We start from the raw sequence: 24,424 nt of genomic DNA, 5'->3' as shown, positions 1-24,424 counted from the left end.
ACACACAATCAAACTAACACTATATAATATAAAATAAAGTAAAAAACAACTACATTTTAAATATAAATTGGAATAAAAACTTGTAAACTTCTACGGTTTAGTACAATACACAAAAAGTATGCTTATTATTAAATGATTCGTCTTTTCTATATAAACTTAATGAATGAAATATCCCACAATGCAACGGGTCTAATTCCGTCTTTATGAAGTGAATCCACAAACTCAGCGTGTATGGGACCTCACACAACCTACGAGGGTCACAGTGGAGCTGCTACTTCCTGGTGCGCAGTATTATGGCCTGACATTTAATCAGCGCGGCTTCCTTTGTTTGCACTGTAACATGATGGGTCCCTGTGCCTAGTGTTTAGTATCAGTCTGTCCTCTTGCATTGGACCACAGCCATGTCAGTGGGTGAGACCAGATAGAAGAGGAAGAAGAGGAGGAGGAGGAGGATTGGGAGGGATTTCTCGGGTCACTTTAAAACGCTTCTTCTCCCACGCACCTTGAACTGCTACGAGCGAGCAGAGGTGGTAGACTAGCTGAAAGTTTTACTCGAGTAATAGTATTGTTACTCGTGGTGGTTCAAATGATTTTAATTATGTGGGAATGCTACTCTTCAGCTTGAAAGTAGTTGATGGAGAATACTACTCCAGAAGTGATTCATTGACCTGACATTTTAATAGCGATGTAATAAAACAGAAATGATTCAAAATAATGTGCTTTTTACAAATAATTTTCAGCAACTTGACATCTGAGGGGCCTAACTAAACTAAATATGTTATTACTTACATTACTAATCCCTTACTTGTAACACAGCCTCTCAAAGCCCCACAGTTTAGTCAATATTCATTCACTTGGTGGTGGTAAGCTTCTAATTTGTAGCCACAACCGTCCTGGGCCAGACTGATCGAAGCGAGGGTGCCAATCTCCATCAGCACGCTCTCCAACCACCACTCACACACCCACACACCACATTCATACTAGGCACGGTGGGTAAAGTCTCTTAAAGACCCAATGGCAGAACGTTAGAGACGGAATCAATCCTCTGACATTTGGGATGGTGGACGAGTACTCGAGACTTGTCCCTAAAAAAATATCTTCTGAAAAAGAAAAGTCCGTGAGAGAAATTACAATAAAGAAATCCTTCAAAGTGAAAAGAAATTGTATTATCCACATGAACAATTAGTACCATTTAGTTGGAAAGTCACTCAACTAAGAGTACTAGCTACCTCGAGCAACCTCAGCATGTATTTTCAAAAGTGCTGCATTTTCCAGTTGTTTAGAATACAGTGTTAAAGACATTGTGCTCTTGAAGAAATTCTCACAAAGGTAAAAGGTATTACATTTGCAGATTGAAGTGTGCCTACAACACCCGAGCCTGCGAACAGTACTCTGAGTGTTAATGAAGTTCCCAGCATGATTCTGCAGATTATAAGCGAGGCTGGAAATATTTGGCGGAGGATAAAGTTGGGCAGGCACATAGACGGGACTTTGTTGAGATTCAAAACACACCGCTGTAAGTGAGCTAGTGTCTGTGGGAGACGGGAGGAAACCAGGGAGCGCGCAGGAGGCTAAGAACAAAGGACACGACCAGCTAAGGAGAGAGGGGAGAGGGGACATAGAGAGGGATCAGGACTGAAGAGGAGGGGTCTGACGGAGTAAACTGACAATATTTAAAGTGGGACTAAACACCTAAAAAAAAAAAAGAAAGTGTTTAGTTACACTTTAAAGAAGACATGGCTGTCGTTAGTTGTTGTGGGTCTGAAAGTGCTGAACAATAAAGTGTATACAGTCAAATGGTAGGGAAAAAATACATAACATTTCAGTTCAAAAAAGCTTACAATTTGATCTTTAAAACACTTGAAATTAATGTCCCATCTTTCAAAATACTAAGCCACGGGTTATGAATAAAGTTAGCCAATGAATAAATAAATATTTACAAAAGCTGCTGAACTAAAATTTAAATGTGTTAGAAACAAGAACAAGAATTTTAATTCCGTTTTTTAGCCTGTATTTCAGGTCATTTTGTATATTTCATAACATTTTGATTGTGGCAAAATTTTGTGTCCGTTTTAACTGTGTCTAAAAAGCATGTTAAAACACTAAAAACAGAACAGCAGGTATACAATACAATTTGAAAAGGATTTACCTATCATAAGTGAGAGAAGCTTCTGGACCTTGGAGCTGACCCCGACCACTCTGTACAAGCCTTGGTCATTGATGCCTTGAAAAAGAGAAAAACATTAAAATAAATCTTACTTAGGCCTGTCATGATCTCAACTTATCTTTAAAAATGTTAAAAGGAAAACTAGATTTGGGCATCAATATCCATTATGTGTACATATTTTGACAATGTGATAAGATGTATGGTTGATGCTGTAACCACTTTTTGTTTTCTTTTTTGTTGCAGCTCATTACTATTAAAAATACTGTATATTTAAAAATGTTTCTTGTTAATGTGTTGATGGCATAAAGGAGTATGAAGCATTAACATTTATTGTGACATTTTCTGTAAAAATATAGTGCCCTTTAAACGGTGTATATTGCATTATTTTTGTTGTTTTTGTTTCATTAATGCATGTTAAACACATAAATCCTACACATTTAGGCTGTGTCCTTTTCTCAAATAGACAACTCTCCTCTTGTGATGTCATTAAGTGATAGTACAGGAAGTTTAAAGTTATAGCTATTGTTTTTCATATCTAACATGTTCAGGGACCGGCCTCCTGCTGGTGCACACAGTCAGGACTAAACATGGAGAATCAGTGTTTCAGTTTTGTGCAGCTAAAACCTAGAACAGTCTTTCTGAGGATGTGAGACAGGCCTCTACTTTGACAATGTTTAAATCCAGGCTCAAAACATTGTGATTTTAATGTCTTTCTTATTCTGTAAAGCACTTTGAATTACCTTGTATACGAATTGTGCAATACAAATAAACTTGCCTTGCCTTTTACCCTTATTGAAAGTTCTTTACTCCAACGGCAACAACTTAAGGTTATTCTATAGTATTGTAGAGTGAAGCAGTTCAATTGAGGCTAAAATAGCTGTTAACCTTAAATCTATCACTTAATGGCATTACAAGGTGGAACAGATCATTTTGAGCTTTGGGAATGCAGGCAGCATAATAAAGCAGGATTACTCAGTTCTGTGTGAATGAAACAAAACACAACTCCAGTGATGTTTCGAGAAGGTAACGGCATTTTAACACGGATAAAAGCTCATGTGAAAATAGTGAGGATTCAGATCAGAACGAGTCCTTTTAGGTTTTCAGCATTAAAACTGGAAACGCAAATGTGAGACTCATGTGAGGCTCATGCTGTTTTCTGATTAGATTTTATTTTTAAATGTATCTTTATTTATACATGGACAGCCCAATGAGAGCACTCAGACTCTCCTTTTCATGGGTGCCCTGTTCAAAATACAGAGTACAAACTAAAAAACAAAAACAGTTGTTGTTGTAAAACCTATATCTGAACATGTTTAACTCATATCTGGGGATGGGTCAAATTGATAACATTTTAAATAAAAATCTTACATACAGTTCCCTTAAAATGTGTCATGACAGGCCTAATTTTACCAACACTATATATAAACTATACACTTTAAGAAACACTGGAAACAGCTAGAACTTTGTGGATCACTGCCCTGTCAATGTTGAAGCAAGTTTGCCCTCTAGTGTTCAAACCATGCCATCACAGGTCAAACCATACAGTGTGTTTAGTTACTACTCACCTCTCTTTTCTATGGCGTTAATGGAGTTCTTCACGAAAGTCAAGCCCACGTCATCCAGCTGTGCGTCAACTGAAAAGATTTTGCAATATAAATCACAATGTGGCAAATGTCATTACAAAAATACATAAGTTGCAGCTGCTACTTACTTCCTCTTTCTTTTGAATAAGTTCTTCCTAGATAATGCCCGGTCTGTTAAGAATAAATACATGTCAAGTTGAAATCCACAAAAGCAATTTACCGTATGAGTGCAGCTTCATTTTGATAGTTCCCCATATTTGTGTCTGTGTATTCTAGTATTAATGTTTCAATGACTAAAATTCACTGTATAGGGGGAAGTAGGGTAAGTGGGAAGGAATAATAAAGGATAAATAAATAAATAAATAAAAAAACTAAAAAAATAAAAATAAAAATAATAAAATATAATAATAATAATAATAATAATAATAATAATAATAATAATAATAATAATAATAATAATAATAAAGGATAAGTGGGAAGGAATAATCTTAAAGAGGGTGAATTATGCAAAATTAATTTTTTTTATTTTTATTTTTTTTTTAGCTTTTTACCGTGTTATATTGTTTGGCTGATGAAACTACTGCACATTGCATCAGGTTTGTGAAGTTGTTGTTGTCCTGCGCTTGTATATTTATGGAAAGCTGCAGGAAGGAGGGATTGAATAGGGCCCAGGAGAGATCGACATCTAAGATCTTTAAATAAATAGATTTTGCATCATAACCCCCTTTTAAATTACGTTTTATATTTAAATTCATAGATGGTTACATTTTGACATTTCTCCATATTGTTTATATTATTTAAAAGGAAGTCAGCACATTGCGTGTAGAGAAGTGTGAGTGTTCTGGAAGATGTTGTAACACAAGTAAACATGACTCACAGGCTCTTTCCCACCCATCGCCTGCATCCAAAACTTCTGGTCGTCCTCCGATAGAGCTTGTACTGTCAGCACTGTTCCTGGTCTGGGAAAATACACACACAGGCAGTATTTGAATGATTTGTACTGAAATTTGGGCTGAACTTAAACCGGTCACGATAATAAATTTCAAAGCACTACAGAGAAATATTGGGGAAAACGATAATATTGAAACTACTTTATGCCACTGTTTAAGATTGAAGTAATGCAAGATAATACCAGTAAATCCTTTTTAAACAGACTGTTCCATTAAAAGACATTTTGAGCGGATCCAATATAATAAATTACATGTATTTCTGATCATTTTGTACAGATGTAAACTTAACAGGTTTTATGCAGAATAAGGCAAAATATTTAGTTGTTTATGAAGGAAATTATAGTAGCCGTCATGATTTGCAGCTCAAACAGTTGATGAAATATCACGAAAATATTGATGGATGAGAATATATCACCGTTTCCTCTTAATTTTGTTAAGATAGGGTGGCATAAATTATTTTTAATTTCATCTCATTCAGTTTGTGGAGTATAAATGTCACTTACTGTCTATGTTTCATTTGCCTATATTTAATTTTAAGCAGACATTTTATCCTAGTGTAGTCTCTTTAGTTTAATTGTGTTATGCCAATATATAGTCTAGTTTATTTTAGACTATGTGGGGCCAACCTTGGTCTCCTGTGTTAATGGGTAAACACTGATGTATAAATAACTACAGTATATAAAATGCACTGGGTAACATGTGAAATGACCACATCACAGAAATAGTTTGTTGGTGTGCTACGTAACAACTACTTAGACTTCTCAACTGTGTAATGGACAATTTGATATAGTTTTCTTTAGATAATAATACAAACTGGGCATCTTACAATGTTTTTAGGAAATCTTTTGGACTCAACTGGTCAATTAGAACCTGAGGAAAAAATAAAAAATACAAACATTTTCCATACTGGTGGACAGCTTACATTCCAATACAAAGTGGTAACATCTAATACAATCTACAACAAAACATTACATTTTCTGCCTATTTTAATATGACTTTAAACAAAATTTGAATCTGCTGGCATATTGTGAATTTCACTATGCCAGCAGTCAGTAAAGCTGGTTTGGTGTGAGCAGTTGCTAGCGTGACTCAATGCCTATTGCCTTAAGAAATCATGGTTAGAATGAGGGATGTGACATCTCAAATATCCATTCTAAATCTGGGCTATGACACGTCTATGAATACAGAGAAGGGGCCAGGAGGAGTTAAGGCGTTGTGGATAGTACTCACTCAAATTCACAAGTCACTTTTTCATAAATTACAAAAGGAGTAAATATTTCAGATGTCAGTGAGGTCGATATTGCTCTCTCAGATTATTTCAGACATAACAAGCACTGCTCAGAACCTGACTAGAACCAGCAAGTACTTCACACATGTGTCCGGTGCTCAGGTCTCTGGCTCCTGTGGCTCAGAGAATAGACTTTAAAGCAGCTCTGCTTGTGAACAAGTCTCTCCATGGACCAGCACCAAAGTACATCTCTGACATTTTACTGCCATATGAACCATCTCACACTCTGAGGCCTTCAGGGACCGGCCTCCTGCTGATGCCTAGAGACAGGACTAAACATGGAGAATCAGTGTTTCAGTTTTATGAAGCTAAAACCTGGAACACTCCTCATGAAGATGTGAGACAGGGCTAATTTTATGATGATTATTTATGTTTTGATTTGTTGTATTGTGAAGTGAATGTTTTCTTATTCTGTAAAGTACTTTGAATTACTTTGTTTACAAACTGTGCTGTACAAATAAACCTGCCTAGTAGAGTAGCTTCCCTAAAGAGTTTTTCACTCTTACTTGAGCAATGTCTTTGACTTCTACTTTGTACTTTCACTTGAATAATTTTGTTTTAAAATATGTTTACTCGAGTACAATGTTTGGTTACTCTACCGACCTCTGACTACAAGTGTGACCAATCCCTCAAAACTCAATATGTAAGAGTAGTTCTGATTTGCTCAATGCAAAAATCAGAACGGTATGGTAAACACTAACACAATGAGGCTAGGGGCATGTCTGCTGCTACAACAAACAGAGCCGTGGTATTTTGTTTAGACCAGACTCATTGTCCTAAGGAACTGTGTCACTGAAAGGTCAAGTGTTCATGTGACATGCAAAGTCATCCCTGAGTTTGACAATGTTCAAGTGGTGATTTACCAGAGATGTTAGGAATGCCCCGCAAAACTGTATATTCTAATATTTTTAATATAGCAACCTTTTTTAATCTATGAAATTCATTGTATTCATTTACAAATAGTAAAATTAACTTTTTTGTTCTATAATAGGTCTGATCATTCCTACTATTGTCTGATTTAGCTCCTTTTAAAAAAAACAACTATGGGCCTCAGTTATCAATCCATGCGCTAAACTGCAAGTATGAACTGAAAAACAGCTTCTGCAATTTGTGGGCGTGTAGCATGTGATTCACTAATGGAAAGTGTGCATTTGCTGTAAAACTGATGTAAATAAAAGCATTCAGCAGGTGCAAAAGCTTGCGTGCCTCTGTGCCTATGGGCTGTTGGATTGTTGAAGTGCAAATTCAGGTTTGCCTCTACTTTGAAAATTTTCACACAGTAAATTTACTGGCATTATCCTTGGGGATTACAGGGACTGCCAGGCTTTCAAACAGGGGAAGCTCTTTTCAATCTCATCATATCCTATAACTAAGAAACAGTGAACTGCCTTCAATTACATCTTTAATTGTTTCCAAGTAAGAAAGTCAGGGGTCGTAAATTAAAAACACAACTGAATCAAATGATTTTGATTGATTGCCCAGCCCTACTAAAAACAGTATTGATGCTTGAGTATTTTTCTGGTAGTCTTTCCACCTGTGTAATTTACCTGTCTGTAATATCCAGCTCTAGACAGAACCTCCTGTCCAGCATGTCTGTGGTTTTGCGTACACAGGATTTCAAGGTGATGGATTCAGTCTCGCCCTAAAAAGAAGAAGTGTCAATTCATTGAGACGTCTGAAAAACATGGATTATAAACATAAGTAGACAAGGCCCTGACTTACAATTTTCCCTCCAGATCTGTGGTCAAATGTCACCATGTGTAGGATCTTCTGCTCTTTGACAAATGTGCAGTAGCGTTTGACCCAGCTTGACCCGAACGGAGGCGGCCCTATTAAAAAATACAAGAGTTATATCATTTATATAGGTTGAAAATACAGACATAAATTACTATAAAGAGCGAGAAAAAAACAACTGTAAAGAGCTCACAGATACATGTGAATGACCAGTATTCAAGGGTTTCTTCCTAATTTGAATGTTTTGGCATGTTCCTCTGTTGTTATAGTAATAACACAATTCAAAACAAAATATTGTATGCCTTGAATGGGGAAATGTCCTCACAAAATCCTTCAAATCAGGGAAGTATCATTTGCCTGAAACCCATGAGAAGATTTCATATATAAAACATCATCATTAAAAGTATTTAATCTTACACCACTACTTAGTGTTTAGTTCCACTATAATATTTTTCCAATAGCTGCATTTCCCTATTTGATGGTACTTTTAGTATATGTGGTTCAGTATTATATTGCAAAACCAGGATGTGGCAAACCATTTTGACTTTGGCCCCTAACTGTCACAAAGACAATTTGAATATCATTTTTAGCTGTGTTTTTGTGCCAGGCAATAATAATTTAATCTTAATCAAATCTAAATGAATTGATACACAAATGTATCTTCAGGAATCATGTGTTCTCCTGAGTTCTATGACACATTCAAACAAAGCAGTGTGAAAATCAGATTTGTGTAGGGGTGTTTATTGTCACACAGTTTGCTGACTAACTAGCAGGGCAGGTTAGAGAGTCAGCGTCCACATGATGGTTCAGCAGAATGACTCTGCAACCACAGCATATCCACTGCTAAAGACTTAGCCACTCTTCCTCTTCTAATCTATTTACTTCAATACACTTTGAAACTAATATAAAAGTATCAGCAATATCTGCTTGTTTTACAGGTAAAGTAAACAGTGGTTAGTTTATAGAGGTGGGTAGTACTCACATTTACTCATATACTTGAGTTCTAGCAACATACTTTTCAAGCAGCAGACTTTTACTGAAGTAACAGAACTCTTACTTGAGTAAAAGTTTTGGTTACTCTTCCCACTCTGGGTAAGACTACAAGTTACAAAAGCTTTATGTTGACAATATTAAATTATTTGAAAATTTGTGTTTCTTGTATCTTTCCTTCAGATATTATTATTTTTATTTTTTGTGTGTTTATCCTTTGAAAATACCTGATTTTGTGCATTATTTAATGTTTTGTCCATCAAATTACATTAACTTAAAAGCTTAACTTATAAATTATGAATCAGATGTTACATCCCAACAGGTAAGTTACTCTTACATGAGTGGTAGTTTTCCCAAATACTTTCTTGGACCACCGCTTTGTATTTGAGTAATATTACTTTGAAGTTATGAATGTTTCTCTTACTTGAGTACAATTCTTGACTACTCTACTCACCTCTGTTAGTTTACAATGTTGTATTTCTAATCAAATATACCCAAAATACATATTTAATCAACATGAAATACTATGCATACATTTAAGGCATTTATTTTTATATATTTTAGAGGTGGGCGATATGTCAAAAAATGACCATAATACCATCATTTTCTTGGAGGCAGGACACAATTTCGATTTTATAACAATTCATGCACACTTTTTTTCTATTGCCTTTAAGAGGGAAATAAAGTAATCTGCTTTTTCTGAAAGCTCAGACGTCAGTGTCCCTCACTCAAAGCCATACAGAGATTGACCAGTTGGAGAAGTGGGTCGGAAAAGTGTCTGAGCAGAGAGCTACACTGAATGTAGAAAATGGTGAATCACAATATGATAATGTGATCAAAATAGCAGATTGTCACATGCAGAGACCATGTTTCAGTTTTAATCACCACATTGCCCAGTCCTATTTGAAAAGCTTATTCTGTAAAATCTCACTCATGTCAATATTAATAAATACATAGGTGCAAGAGCTGTTATTCACATGTGTACTATATAAAAGTGGCTTACGTTTCTCCTGCACATAGAGGTAGCCTTCACAGCTGATGGGACTGGTCTGTCTGTACTCCTGTGGGGCCTCCCTGATCCTCTTCATCAGTTCATACACCTCTGACCTGGTTCCCTCAAAGCGACTTCTCGTCTGAGGGAGAGGACACGGTTCAGAGTCACACAAACAAGCTTTGTTTATCAGAGTCTAATCATAAGTCATGAATATAGAGACATGTGTATGCATTTAAACACAATGGACACCTTATAATATGTATTCAAGAGTACATAATAACTATTACAACTTACTTTTCACTTTTAAAATTGTATATAAATAGATACACAGGGGCAACACTTTATAATAACTACAATATTTACTGAAAAGAGCATGAAGAAAGACTTCATTCATAATGATGACTAATAGTTTATTGAGAATGATTCAGGCTTAGTAACTACTTAATTAAGGGGTTTGGGTATTAATTAGTAGTTACTAAGCCTGATTCATTCTTAAAGAAGACATACTGTGCTCAAGTCTGCTATATAGTTATAATCTACAACACCTGTGGTTCATTATGTTATAATTTGGACATTTTAAATTGCAATATTCATCTAAAACAACTTAATAAGAGAAACAAGTCTGCTGACTTCTGCATTAGAAAACTGCAGTCCCCAATGAGAGCTGACGTTAGCGTAAACGTCAACACAACAAAGAGCCGCAAAGTTGTCTGCCTATTCTATGGACAGCTGCACCTCAATGACACGTTGAGTACAGGAGTATAAAGATTACTCAAATACGCACAAATCACACTAAATAAAACTAAGAGGGTAAATGAGAAGGGGAACAACTATAACATGGTTAAAGCTGTAAAAGTCCATGCATTTTCTTCTGCTTATCTGGGGCCAGGTCACAGAGGCTGCAGTCTAAACAGACTTTCCTCTCCACACACACACTTCCTCCAGCTCTTCCGAGGGCATCCCGAGGCGTTCCCAGGACACACTGGAGGGACATATTCGTACCGTGTCCTGGGTCTTCCCCAGGGCCTCTTCCCAGTAGAACATGCCTGGAACACCTCCCCCGGGAAGTGGCCAGGAGGCCCCCGGGACAGATGCCTGAGCCACATCAGCTGGCTCCTCTCAATGTTGCATAATAGGTCCGTTTTAATACACTACTTATTCATTATGAATTAAATCTTTATTCATTCTTTATTATGACTAAATAAGGTGTTACCCATACATGTCATTAAATAAACTTACAATTAAATACATATCATATATATCTTTTGATATTTGGAGGCCATTTTTATACATTCAATCATGGCACATGTAGTAGTCCAAAAATGAGAGGAGTTGCTGAATTTGTTGATTGTTGCAATGTGCAAACCCAGTGAAAATAGCTAATTGCAGATTAGATTACATTTTGTGTCATACTTGTGTATACTTTGAAGGACTATAGCACTAGGCTTAACATTATAAGGCATTATAAGGTTTCTGTGTTTTCTTACATTTTGAATATTTATTTGCAGTTCTCGTTTATAATGGTCAAAGTCCTTAGCAAGCTCAAAGCCTTGGTGGTAAAATGTGAAGACCGTTTGAAAGAAGGCCAGCATCTGCAGAACAAGACACAAAGAATGATACACCCGAAATAAAAGAGAAACTAAATGCTATAAAACAAATGCTTCAATTTTATTACAGTTACAGTGTACAGTACAGTGGAACATTTCAAATTCAGTTTTGATTCAAAGTAATAAAATGGATACAGATTCCAAAACCAGACAACAGAACGTCATTTTCAACATTAAATAATAGTACATTCTATAATTTCATCATGTGGCCTTATATCTGTGTAATCCCTCAGTCGTCCAGTAGGTTCATAGTGCTCCATGGGTGTATACTAGTCTATGTGTCTTATACTTATAAAGATAGAGCTCAAGATCATTCTAAAGATATTCTGGAAACGTTCATTTCTGTCCTGTGAATGTGACTTGTTCAAATGACATCTAGTTTCGATATTAGTTTTAGTATTGATTAGTGTCTGAAGGCACTGTACCTAATTCTATTAAAAACATAAAAAACAGAACCTGTTCATTTTAAACATTTGCTGTAATCCAAAGTTATTCCTTATTTATCTTTTGAATTCAAAGCATCCTAGTGATTCACTGAGAATTAACTTATAAGTGATTTTCACAGTTTTCAGAGGCTGTCACGGTAATGCTTATAACAACTAACATGCTTCTTTATTCTCATACAATAAAACACTTTACAATTAGACACAGACAGAACACAGCTGACTTATTTTGATCTCAACAGCTGCTTATACAATATATCTGTACTGGAGCAAGACAGATTTCGCTCTTTGCTCTTTAATAACTAAACTTCCGGGACCAAGTAGTGGGCAGTCACAGCTGTGGTATTAGTTTTTAGTTAGTGGACATTGACTTACCGGCTCTACACATTCAAACTTTTTCCTCTCCTGGATCTCCTGTAGTTTACAAATGTAGTCCAGTGATTCCTCTTGAAAATGGCCTCTCATCTGCTCCACCTGCCCGTCAGCCTAATGAACACACACAATATTGGTAATCTGTTGTACTTTTTCAGTTTTTAGTCTTATTGTGTCATTTTGTCACCTGCCAAGAGACAACAGAAAGAAAAGACTAGTTTAAAGGTGCACTACGTAACTTCTCAAAATCTCCATGGAGACCAGCAGGTGGCAGAGACCGTCCACCAAAAAGTGACATAGTAAACCTTTAAATCTGGCAGTTTTACAGTACTTAATGTAAATGTGGTGACAAGTCGGTAAGATCAGTGACATTTCTGAAGATAGCTTTCACCTTAGCAACCGAAACATGTCAAAAAACGTAAAATACAGCTCCTAACTTCCCGTTTTTAAAAAAGAAACAAACTTGTGAATGCTAAAAGAAGACAAAACTAACAGTATTTACCACTGATGTATTATAAGGCCTGAATAGATCATAGGTTCTGTTGCCAGGACAAATGTGGCAGCCATCTTGTGACTGGAACAAGACAAAAATTCTGATTGAAGATAATATAATAATGATTTACCATAAGTGTCTAAATGGACACACAATTAAAATATTGTAATTGGAGTGGTCTATATTTCATGCTGAATTAAATTATGTCTGTGTCAATACATCATATAGACATAACCATTATAATTATTCTGTTTATTTCACACCTATTACAGTTTAAAAAAAAAAAAAAAAAAAAAAAAAAAAAAAGTATTGTAATTTATATTTAATTTATATATTTTTTACAGATTTGTTCACATAATTTTGGTAAAACATGGGGTTTAGATAAAATATAAATGCAAAAAAGTCTAATTATCAAGGTATTAAAGGGAAAAATATAATTAAAAGTCCAGCTTCCTCTTACAGTATTTAATTGTCTGAGTTTTTGAGTAAAATCCTACACTCACAACATGTCTGCAGGAACAGTCTTTACCACGGACAACAGGTTACCATGGCGACGATCTCTCTAGTTTCTTATGTCGATCACTTTGGTATTTACCTCCGCAGTAAAAAAAAAAACAAACCCAAAAAAAACAGTTCCATCTTGAATTCTTGAATCGTTTAGTGAAATACAAGAAAAGGAGTAAAGCCTTTCTTGATTACTTTGGCTAAATCCCTACGGCTTAAGGAAAAGGACAAGTTCATGCACCTCTCGCTAAGCCTCGTCCTTCATGAGACGTATGTGTGGGTGCGTTTGACCCAGAGTTTAAATATGGTTCAGTAAATGAGTTTTCTTCCTGTCCGCTGTTTCGTTTTATGTTCTGAGAATGAGGACAACGTCTTAGGAGGACATTGTCTTAGGAGGCCTCTGGAGTGGATCAGCAGACAACCACTTGTACAAGACCCACTGACAGGAAGCTGGCTCTGCTCCACCTCCCCCCTCCAAGAAGTGAGAACGAAATCATCATCTAATATTACAAAAACAAAGCAGTTTTTTGTTAAATGTGCACAATGTAACTTGACGAGGATCCACTACTTGCTGGAGTGTTCCACAGTATAGCATTGAACTCATCTATATCCATGGAGACAAGCAGGCAACACCACAAAATCAAGTTACTGGTCAGATCTGTGGAGAAGCAAACCCGCTCACAGTAAAAACGCATGCCTTTAAATTTTTCAGCCTTAAAAAATATCATGAAATAAATGCAAGATATACAAGTTTGAAGCCATACTGTAGAACATTCCCGGGCAAGGTAATAACATCCTCCTGGAAACCGGACCCTACATCAGAAAAGTTACATGATGCACCTTTAAGCCTGAGATAAATGTCTGACTTTTATTTTATTTTATTCAGGTTTAAAAAAAATACTTCGGTAACAAGTTATTATTGGTATGTTATGTTTTGTAACTACAATATGTATGCATAGGACATAAGTAAAAGTAATTCAGTCGGGTGAGCGTGCAATTTGAGTGCTTAAGTGATCATAGAGAGTCCAATATATGGTCTTAAAAATACAGGCGCACCCCAGATAGAGTGAACGTGCTTTCTCAAACACACAGGAATTAAATTACTGAAACATAACACAACTCAAGGCATATTTCTGAGGGGACAACTTATAAAAGACTCTGATTGGAACTAACCAGCTACCATTGTGCACAGAGGGACGGTTAGCGTAGCCATTTCTGTTCTAATGTAATGTCTATGAGGTTTGCACTCAAAATCAATAAATACTAACAGCGGTGCTAATGGTAATTTTAAAGCCTAATAAATATTTAAACATCACAGACTGAAATGATCTAAACATAAAACATAATTGTGTCGTTTTTACAACAAATACAATTTTGTTACACATAGATATAGTTAGATTTAATGTTTTAATAAAAGTTAGCATTAGCATTGAGGCACAAAGATGTACCTTGTGTCTCCTGTAAACTTTTCACCACATTTGTGAAGTGTTTAACATGTTGTCAGTGACATCCACTCACAGCTCACTGTCTGCCGCCTGATCTGTCAGTGTTAATTGATTGTAGCCATGTGTCGTTGTGCACAGAGCCCATTTCTGTAGATAAACGGTTCTGTCATTATATAACTTGTTTAGAGACTAGCTCAGTTGCAACATAAACACTGACTCGTGCTGCCCGACTGTCATGTCTTGTGACAGAGGAGGGGGCCACCACAACATGTTATGTCTAGGTTCCCTCTGCACCGGACATGGGGCAGGGTGTGGCTCTAGTTTGCTATAGCCCTATTCTACATACATGATAACTACTCCACGTCTGAGTAGTGCTGTAATAGAACCTCCACCCTTAATGGAGCAGAATGAACTCATGAATACACAGCAACTCAAAAGCTTTAAATTCTTACTTTTCTTACTTCTTTTATTCCTTTTTGCATTGTTAGCCTATTTTTTACAATAATTGGCCTTGGGGACCCAACTACATCTGTTTATCTGGACTGAAAACCGAGACAGTCAACAATAACTCCAAACACGTTTGGCCTGGGTTTTGCATTCATCTTAATTAGCAGTGCGCAAGCAGTGATAAAGGGCCTTTGCAACCGCAAAAGAGCACGCTTCAGTGGGAAGGCTGCCTATCAACTCTGACTTTACATTGATTCCAAATTTCCATCCCATTTTAACTGTTCAGGTGGAGCTGGTGAGCCATTTTTAAAAATACTGTCAGGTTTTTCCTCCACTTTCAGCATCATTCTCTATTTAGCATGTGTTCAAAATATTAATAAATGAGGCCCTAAGAGCACAGGCTCCATACAGTTACTCCAGTGATACAAACCTCAAACCAGTATTACACAGATACTATGCTTTACTTTCACATGCAACTAAAATAATGTTAGCACAACAATTACATCATCTTCTACGCTATTCTCTTTGAAGCCATAATAAAACAACGGCTGTATTGTGGTCCATAACTTTCCAGGTTATAGAAGAATCAGTATATTTATCCAAGCCCGATAATCACTGCCGTACCACACCGAACAGAACAGCCCGTGGCAACAATGTCAACAATGTGGAGTGTGTGCCTCTGCCCGCAACATGTGCGCTAGCTAACCTTACACGGAAATAAAACAGGAATCCAGCTCGCGCCAGAGACAATGAGGGGTTGTTTTATTCCTCTGTGATTTAAAACAGGGATCATTTATATTACAGTGGCACGGGATGTTCCACAGCTAGCAGCCACCAGTGTTGACCTAGGTACAGCGGAGCGAGTGAGCACACATTTCCTCTCCAAACAAGCCAGGAAAAGTGCTGCGTGCGTCCAACGTCAATGGAAACCCAACTGGCACTCACAGGCTTTGTCATCATCGAAAAGTGAAGTCAGAAGGGGCAGTTTCAAAAGAAAAACAAACATAAATCGTATATGTAGTGGTTTTGTTGTCGAGCGGAGTGGCTGATGTGCATATATATATGTGGGAGGATGTTACCTCTTGTAGTTGGGGCTCTTTCTTCTTTGCTGACATGTTCAAAAGTTTCTCCAAAGAGCTGTAGTACTTCTCTGTTTCTTTCTCATACTTCTTTTTTCCTGCCTGCAAAATGTAGCCATAAACAAGAGGCACATAAAAGTCAGAAAATTATGGAATATACAACAATTTTAAAATGTGAAGATGGTGTATTTGCTCTGCATTTGTTTTAACCTGCCAGGAACAGTGAGAGGATCTAGGAGTGCCAAGCTGAAGGATTAGCTAAGTAAGTAAAGTGCAGTGGGCATGTGTGGTGGGTATGGGAAAACAATTGAAATATAGAGGAATAAAAATTACTCAAATATACATGAGGTACTCTAAATGCCACTTTGAGTGGGTGAATGACAGGACAAAACAATTATTCTCCTTTAAGACAGTGAATAAAACTAATTATGAATAAGATATAGGTATTTTTCATAATTTGCCTTGGTCTAAAAATGACTCAAGTTTACAGTAATCTTTTACTATTTTGAAATTTGGTTTGGTTTAAAAAGTACAATATGTAACTCTCTGAGAGGTGGCATGCCACCTGTAAGATTCCATGGAAAAAGAAACATTCCTCATGGAGACAGATCAGTTTTATGCCATACTATAAAGGATTATAGTCAAGGAACAACATTTCCATGGAAAAAAGCAGAACGCCTGCTTCCAGGCCAAATTAAAGTCAGTTGTGGAGATACAAGCCTGCTCACAGTGAGGATGCAGAGAAATAAAGGCAACAAAACATGCTTTTATTCAAGTAAAAAAAAACAAAAACCTTACATACTGTTGCTTTAAGAATGTTTAAATCCTAATTGCAATCATTAAAGAGTGGATAGAAAGCTCCTAATAAATGGCAACAAACATCACACAACATAAAAAAGCTTAAGTAATAATGGCAAATCCCTTTTTTTTTTGGTAAATAATTCCTTTTTGCAAGAGTTACTATAAAATCATAACCATTGCACAGAATTTGCAGCTAATCTTTTGTTGCTGTATGATGTTAGGTTAAGATATGCTGTTAGTCAGATCAAAGATATGCAAGTGTCATACGTTACCCTGGCTGCTCCAAGCTGCTCTTTCCTAAACTTCTCCAGGGGCTTCATTAGCGTTTCAGTGATGTTTCTCATCTAAACAAATAGCACATGCAAACACCAGTAAAACAATGCCTCCATTATAGCTCCACTTCAGTCATTAATGTGTCCGGGCTTTGTGTTTATTTTTCCACCGTATAGTTCGCTAGTTAGAACGGTTATGGCTTTTTTTATGAGGCTTATGATTAGATTTATAATCCATGTTCAAAAAGTAGGATTCTGCATTAACATTTGAGAGAAGACTGTAATATGAATTAAAAGAATTAATTGGGCAAAAGTAGCTCAGTTGGTACAGTGTTTGTCCACTGAACTGAAGGTTGGCAGTTGAATTCCTGCTCTCAACATAAACATCATTGGTTACTCAACGGACCCACAGGCTGGTGGTGTGATTCCAGCTCCTACAGATGAACACTGTCATTGTGTCCTTGGGCAAGACACTTTGCTCCCAGTGTCTGTGTACTCTGGTGCATGAATGTGTGTGAACGGGTGAGTGGTTCCTTGATGTAAAACATTTCAAGTGCCTTGAAGGTGGAGAAGTGCTGTATATAAATAGTCACCATTTACCATCGAAGAATCCCATGCATTTCAGAACATGTTTGTAGAGCTCTATTTTTCCATAAAACGTAACTCAAATAGCAATTTTGATTCAATTGTAATATATATATTGTGTAGCTCGAGCCTGGTTATATTCAGGTTACCTCTTATGCAATGTCTGTGTAATGTTAAACAGAGCTCAAATGTGAATGCATAATAATGATCCCTGCCTACTTAGATTACATGCACGTAAAAGATAAAACAAGCCTTTTCTTGGCTCACGTTGAGTAGATTTCTTTCACAACTCGTTGATGTTTTACAGCAGCATTCTTTTACTATTACAAAGAGATTTATATAATATTGTTGTGCAATGGCAGCTGGATACAACAAAGCCAATGCAAATGTTTAGGTGCATGTGTGGCTAGACAAACTGTGCTCAACTGATACTGATATTTTATGACAGCTAAATTGAGCTGAATGAGAAAAGACAATACAGGAACTTGATTGTTTAACTGGTGTCCTGGAAAGGCCATTAACTGCCATAAACAAGCAGTGAAATATATTTTTAGAGGGATTCGGACATATCAATGAAAATACACATGACATTTTTGCATGTCATCCTTTTGTTTCAGTGTGTTTAAAACCAAGTAAAGTAATGTAGCTGATGTTTTGCAAAGTCAAATGAAAATACACTCATGGAAATTTGAAGGTCTTAATGCACAGACTGTTATTACTGGAAATCCAACAGTTACAGAAACGCTGATACATTCCAGCATTTAAGCAACGGAAATGTAAATCACTCAACCAAGATTTACCAATGAACACATTCATATATATTCAAGTTTAAAGGTGCACCATGTAACTTTTTTCCTTTTCTTTATGTTGCTCTCCGTGAAGTGTTTCACAGCATGGCATTAAGCTCATCCATCTCCAGGGAGACAAGTAGGTCTTCCCAGGCCAACGTACAGGTCAGCTCTGTGGAGAGGCTAGAATGTATTTTTTCACAGTAGTTTTTACCAATAAAACATTTATAATTGAATAAATGAAAAATAGATAGATTTAATGGCATACTGTGAAATCACCATGGAGACAAGCAAATGGTACACTCTCTGCCAGAAAAGTAACATCGTATACCTTGAAGAATTGAAAATATCAGGTCAAAACAAATACAATTACTGCATTTTAGGCATGACCTTTTCCAAATGGTCAGATTGGTGGATAGGTTGCTAGTCCTGCTGTACCCTAAAGCTAACAGTTTTACAGTCTAGAAAATGTGAATGGAAAACACCTTTCTAACGTGACTTGAGGTTATGTCATTCTCAGTAACTCACAAATGGACCAGGGCATTTAACATTTTGTCGTATTCGTCTCCATTTCCCAGCAACACCTCTCCGCAGACATGCCTCGGCCTGCCTTCCCTATCTCTTTACTTTACACTGTGATGTCATTCCACTGGGGCTGGGGTGTGACTGAGCTCAGTGTTTACCATGGTGATCCGCGTCTCGCCCACTTCAGACACTACACTCACAGTTGTCATACACACTACCAGTCAAAAGTTTGGACACACTTTTGCATTTACTGTTTTTTTTTGCTTTACTTCCATGACTATTTACACCGTAGACGCTCACTGAAGGTATCAAAATGAACAGTGAACGCATGAGATTTAGTAAACAAAGAAGTGTGAATCTTTTTTTTTTCCAGACGTGTGATGTAACCTCTACACTCTGGTTTACACAGGACATGGCAAACTCTCAAAGCTTTTAGTTTGGAGTAGATTTCACACAATCAAGTTTAACTCATGCCAGCTGTGAAGAACACTGCATGCTGGGTAATAAAATGTGCAAGATTCAAGCGCGTGTGCCGAGTGGGATTCGAACCCCAGTCCACAGAGCTCAGGTCCAATGTCTTTGATTTAGCGAATGAGAGATAGTAAAAACATAGCAACAGTTCAAAAGGTTTAACAGTAAAGAGTTGTGAAGTGTTAATATTGATTACGATGAAAGAAACAAAAAAAGAAAAAGGTTTGAAATAGATTGAATGTAAGAGACACTTTATCGTCTTCTTGTGGTTATTTATGTATACTGAAAAAGTACCGAGTAAGGTATCCAGTAGAGGGAGCTGTTTACAATTCAAGTCAATAGAAGAAGAAATGAAAAACGTTTTAATTAACTAGTAAAAACTATAAAATTGACATATGGGAAAAGTAACACCAGGAAAAAGTGTTAAGGAGTTGAAACGTGCCAAAAAAAGGAAGTGAGGGGAAAACAGAAGAACAAATGGTCAAAAATGCACTGAATGAGAAGTCTGTCCAAACTTTTGACTGGTAGTGTAAGCAAGAGAGATCCTGCTGGTTTGGTAATCCTCTGCTGGTATTCAGAGCCTGAGTGTAATGTGGAAGTGGACTCCCAAAGCAAAGGAGTCACACTGACCCTAGACAGGCACGAGGCGAGGAAGTGTAAGGACATGGTGAATACAAGTCACTACCAGGATGTGTTTCCTAATGCAAAATGTCATTGTGTCCGACTAAAGAAAAAAAGGTTTATTTTAAAATGCCTATCAAGATGAAAAGTTTGGCATTTTTGTAAAATTGTATTAACTTTGTCATTTTCAATCTGCCTTTTACATGTAAATACCAAAAAATAGCAATTCGTTAACTAACTCACTAATTCCTCCTTTAGCCTAGTATACTATATGTATATTCTTTTAAGACTGTCTCAGATTGTGTCCTTAAAGCCTTCACAGCTTCTCAGTTTCTCAGATGCTTTCATGTTTCATGTGTCTTCAAGTAATGCAAAATTTGACAATGCCAAGAGTTGTTTTTGTTTTTGTTTTTTTTACGTTGAATACCAAATGTGCTAGTATAAACATAAATTATTTTAGATGCCAACTGCACTTTATGCTGAGACTGTGGTCGCACAAGCAATCCATTTGAATCATTTTTAAAACTTATGGAGTATAACTGTCACTGTCTCTGCTGATCAAACAAACCAATAATTACAGACATACAACATCCAAAGTATTTTATACATGTTTTTCTCCAACTTGTTTTTGCTTTGTTTTTAAAACTGTGGTTACCAATTTTTTTGTACTCCCTAAGCATTGTCTCACACTCAGAGTACCCTCTAAGCTTTGTCTCACACTCTGAGTGTGAGACAAAGCTTAGAGGGTACTTTGAGTACCCCCTAACTCAGGTACTGAGTAAATATCTCGGTTTACTATACGCCTAATATATTGTCCACCAGCCAATAACACTTTGTTTTATTGATACTGATACTGTCCAAAATCCTCCAAAACATTCTTAAAAATATGATATTTATAACAAAGAACATTTCTATTCAAATTCTATTCAATTTCACCTTTTTAAACAAACTGAAATCACTTACATTTACTTTTGGAAACAATCTTTTATTGACGTTAAAGTTTCGGTTATTTTTCTCACTCTGAATAACTCTACAAGTGACAAAAGCTTTATGTGACAATATGAATTGATTTGAACATTTGTGTTTCTTGCACTGCTCCTTCAGATAGGATTTATTTTTTCTCATTTTTGTGTCCATCCTTTGAAAATACCAGATTTTGTGTATTATTGAATGTTTTGTCGTGTCCTTTTTTACTCTTACTTGAGTAATTTCTTGGACCACAACTTTTGTACTTCTACTTGAATAATATAATTGTGAAGTAATGTTACTCTTACTGGAGTACAGTGTTTGTCTGCTCTACCACCTCTGACTCTGGGGGACCACTGGGGGAAAACACTACAGTTGTGCATGCTGTGAGTGGCCATCCTCACCATCAGCTCCCTTTGGTCTTCCAGGTTCCTGAGAAATGCCGAGAATTCTTGCAAGGACTTATCTGGAAAAGAAGGACAACCCAAATATGGCCGTAAATGAAATCGTGCTGTCCTGGTGTTGACAGAGGCAGCTGGCTAGATCTTATGATTATCAGATGTGCTTCAACCACAGACATTCACCAAAGCTGCACTTAGAAACTCACAAATAAATATTTACAGCAAAATTCAGCCCTGGTGCCGGCATACCCGGTCGTTAGTGCTTATGGTGTTTTAGAAGGCAAACCCACGCTTACCAATGCAGTCTTCATCATCTGTCTTTGCGTCGCCAATGTACTCAAACTGAAACTCTCCCAGACACTGAGCGAACTTTCTCTGCGCCATGCCCAGCTCTGCAAGACAAGAAAGAGGACATTAAAAATACGTTAAAATGTTTAGATGGCCATGTGGTGAAGCCCCAATTTGTCCTAGAGCATTTTGAGGTGATCTAAAACATATGACAAAACAATAATTAAAATAAGTCATATGGCATCAGGTGGGTAACCACAGTTTAAACATCCTGTGTTTAGAGCCCTCTACATCCTGTTACTGCACAAACCAGAAAGACGAGACATGTAATACTACAGTAGATAAGAGAGTCATCTATGTGATATAGTTAGCTGCAACAGCACCACCTTTTATTAAAGGTCCACTATGTAACTTTTCTGGTGGAGGGTCTGCCACCTGCTTATGTCAAGGCAGAGGTTATTGCCAGATACACTACCAGTCAAAAGTTTGGACACATCTTCTTATTCAATATTTTTTCTTTATGTTTACTATTTTCTACATCAAATATAGGTATAGATAGGAGGTAAGATTTGTGAAATTATGTAGAAAAGGAAAAAAAATGTTTTATTATTCAGATGAAGTACCCATCCTTTGCTTTGTTTGACAGTGCTGCAAACCCTTGACCTTCTCTCAGTGAGCTTCATGGTGAAGTCTCCTGAAATGGTTTTCACTTCACAGTTTGCCTCATCATTAGTGGAATGCTAAGAGTGTGTGTGTATGAAGTATGTTCCACAGTATGGCATTATTAAACTATCTATTCTGTGGAAATAGTTGTAAAATGTACGATGAAAAAGATATTGTCTATGCTCCAGTTAGCCCACATATGGACACTTGGCCAGATTTTGAGTAAATAAATTGTTATTACAGACTTGTTGTATGGCATAAAGTTACCCCTGTGGGACAGCCCAACACCACAAAAACAAAACATATTCTACATGCATTTCCAAATAGTTTAGAAAAGCCCTGGGGTGGGATCTTTGGCCTAAGTAGTCCTCCTGGGAGACACGATAGAATGTTGAAAGGGTATTTTAAGACTGGCTGGGACTCTGCACTTGAGTGAGGGCTAAGTTGCTTTCAGTGTAATGGTTATGAAATGATACATTGTTTTATACATTACTATACATTAAACTTTTGTTTAAATATAAAACCAATAACTGCACCTTGCAAGGCTTGCGTTGGTACTTCTATATTGTAATGTATTTATAACTAATGTATTTATTTATATCCAAAGATTTGCCTATAAACATATAATGAAACTTAAAGAGTCCATAATACGCCATTATAATGTTGTTTCCTTATCAAAATCAAACCTGGAGTTGTGTTTTGTTTCATTCACACATGTTTAACACACAAACCCTGTACATTTAAGCTTGAGGTGATGTCATATGGTGATACAGGAAGTGCTCCACTGTGTTTTTAAACTCCAAACACCTTCACTAGAATCATTTGGATAATTTCAGCCCTGGAATTGCCAATCTCTACAGAGCAAAAGGTAAAAAGAAGCTGCTAACTTGACACTACCACTACATGACATCACAAGGTGGAACAGATCATTTTGAGCTTTAGAGATGCAGACAAACTAATAATAAAAGGTTACTCAAACGTATGTGAATGAAACAAAACAACTCCAGACATGTTTTTGAGGAGACACTGACATTCTAACATGGCTTAAAGCTAAAAATAGATTTCAGAAACAAGACAGTACAAATGAATCCCAAAGCGTTAATACACATTAGCAATGTTCAAAAGGGAGTTGGCTGCAGTATGACCTTATAAGCTCTCATCTCTCTCTGTACATAAGTAATAATAACAGAAATCACTAACTTCCTGTGTTGACACATTACACATAATTATTGTACATAACCTCATATAACCTATTTAACTGTTATTGACAAACTTAAATTAAACTGGTGAATGCTAACAGCTAACTAATGCTAACAGTTTGGCTTTATATCTGGTCTTGGTAGCTTAGCTTGATAATAAGCAAATATATCACATTTACTACACGACGTAAGGTGTATTATCAGGAGGTATCTCTTAAGTTAGCCCAGTAGCAATGACGCCAAAGTTGTTCCTAAAATCAAAAGTATTATATAATGTAATACAGTAGAAATTCCTCAAGCTGCAGCTACTGATTATTTTAGTAGTTGACTTATAAGCAATAACTTTTATGATTATTAGGCTATTTAAACGATTATTTCTAATGAACTCTGAGATACTTTTTTACCAGAGGTTGAAATATGATGACCCAGAGCTTCTAGGTGGAGAATTTTTACAGATAAAGTGTATGACTGATCACAAATTGTTTTAATATTTGTATTCTATTTTTAACATTTTGATATTACGGTAAATTTTGAACTATAAGTTGCTACTTTTTTCCCACGCTTTGAACCCTGCGGATTATTTATAGATTTTTATCATCTAACGGTCTCTAGGGGGCACTCTCTAGCAGTAAAAGCAAAAGTGAGACAGATGTGGGGAAAGATTATGCTGAAGAATAGACTAGTTTTGATTTTGAAGTGTCATTATGCCCATCATGCACACACCCCCATCGAAAACACATCTGACATC

The 24,424-nt window shown here is 36.5% G+C and overlaps 1 protein-coding gene across 1 annotated transcript in view; it reads right to left on the bottom strand.

Annotated features, from left to right (window-relative positions):
* arhgap10 (Rho GTPase activating protein 10) overlaps positions 1 to 24,424 on the bottom strand; it is a 95,977-nt gene that overhangs the window by 52,632 nt on the left and 18,921 nt on the right. The window contains exons 2-14 of the mRNA XM_033968437.2: positions 21,823 to 21,918; positions 21,530 to 21,591; positions 17,170 to 17,241; positions 16,097 to 16,198; positions 12,132 to 12,242; positions 11,194 to 11,298; positions 9,716 to 9,845; positions 7,711 to 7,817; positions 7,536 to 7,630; positions 4,628 to 4,709; positions 3,879 to 3,921; positions 3,733 to 3,801; positions 2,150 to 2,224 (exon numbers count right to left, since the gene is read on the bottom strand). Coding sequence (XP_033824328.1) covers positions 2,150 to 2,224; positions 3,733 to 3,801; positions 3,879 to 3,921; positions 4,628 to 4,709; positions 7,536 to 7,630; positions 7,711 to 7,817; positions 9,716 to 9,845; positions 11,194 to 11,298; positions 12,132 to 12,242; positions 16,097 to 16,198; positions 17,170 to 17,241; positions 21,530 to 21,591; positions 21,823 to 21,918 — 1,149 coding nt within the window. The remainder of the gene's footprint in view (positions 1 to 2,149; positions 2,225 to 3,732; positions 3,802 to 3,878; positions 3,922 to 4,627; positions 4,710 to 7,535; positions 7,631 to 7,710; positions 7,818 to 9,715; positions 9,846 to 11,193; positions 11,299 to 12,131; positions 12,243 to 16,096; positions 16,199 to 17,169; positions 17,242 to 21,529; positions 21,592 to 21,822; positions 21,919 to 24,424) is intronic.

This window comes from Periophthalmus magnuspinnatus, chromosome 1 (genome assembly GCF_009829125.3).
Source record: "Periophthalmus magnuspinnatus isolate fPerMag1 chromosome 1, fPerMag1.2.pri, whole genome shotgun sequence".
In the NCBI taxonomy this organism is placed as follows: domain Eukaryota; kingdom Metazoa; phylum Chordata; class Actinopteri; order Gobiiformes; family Gobiidae; genus Periophthalmus; species Periophthalmus magnuspinnatus.
This window is presented reverse-complemented; position numbering and strand designations above follow the sequence as displayed.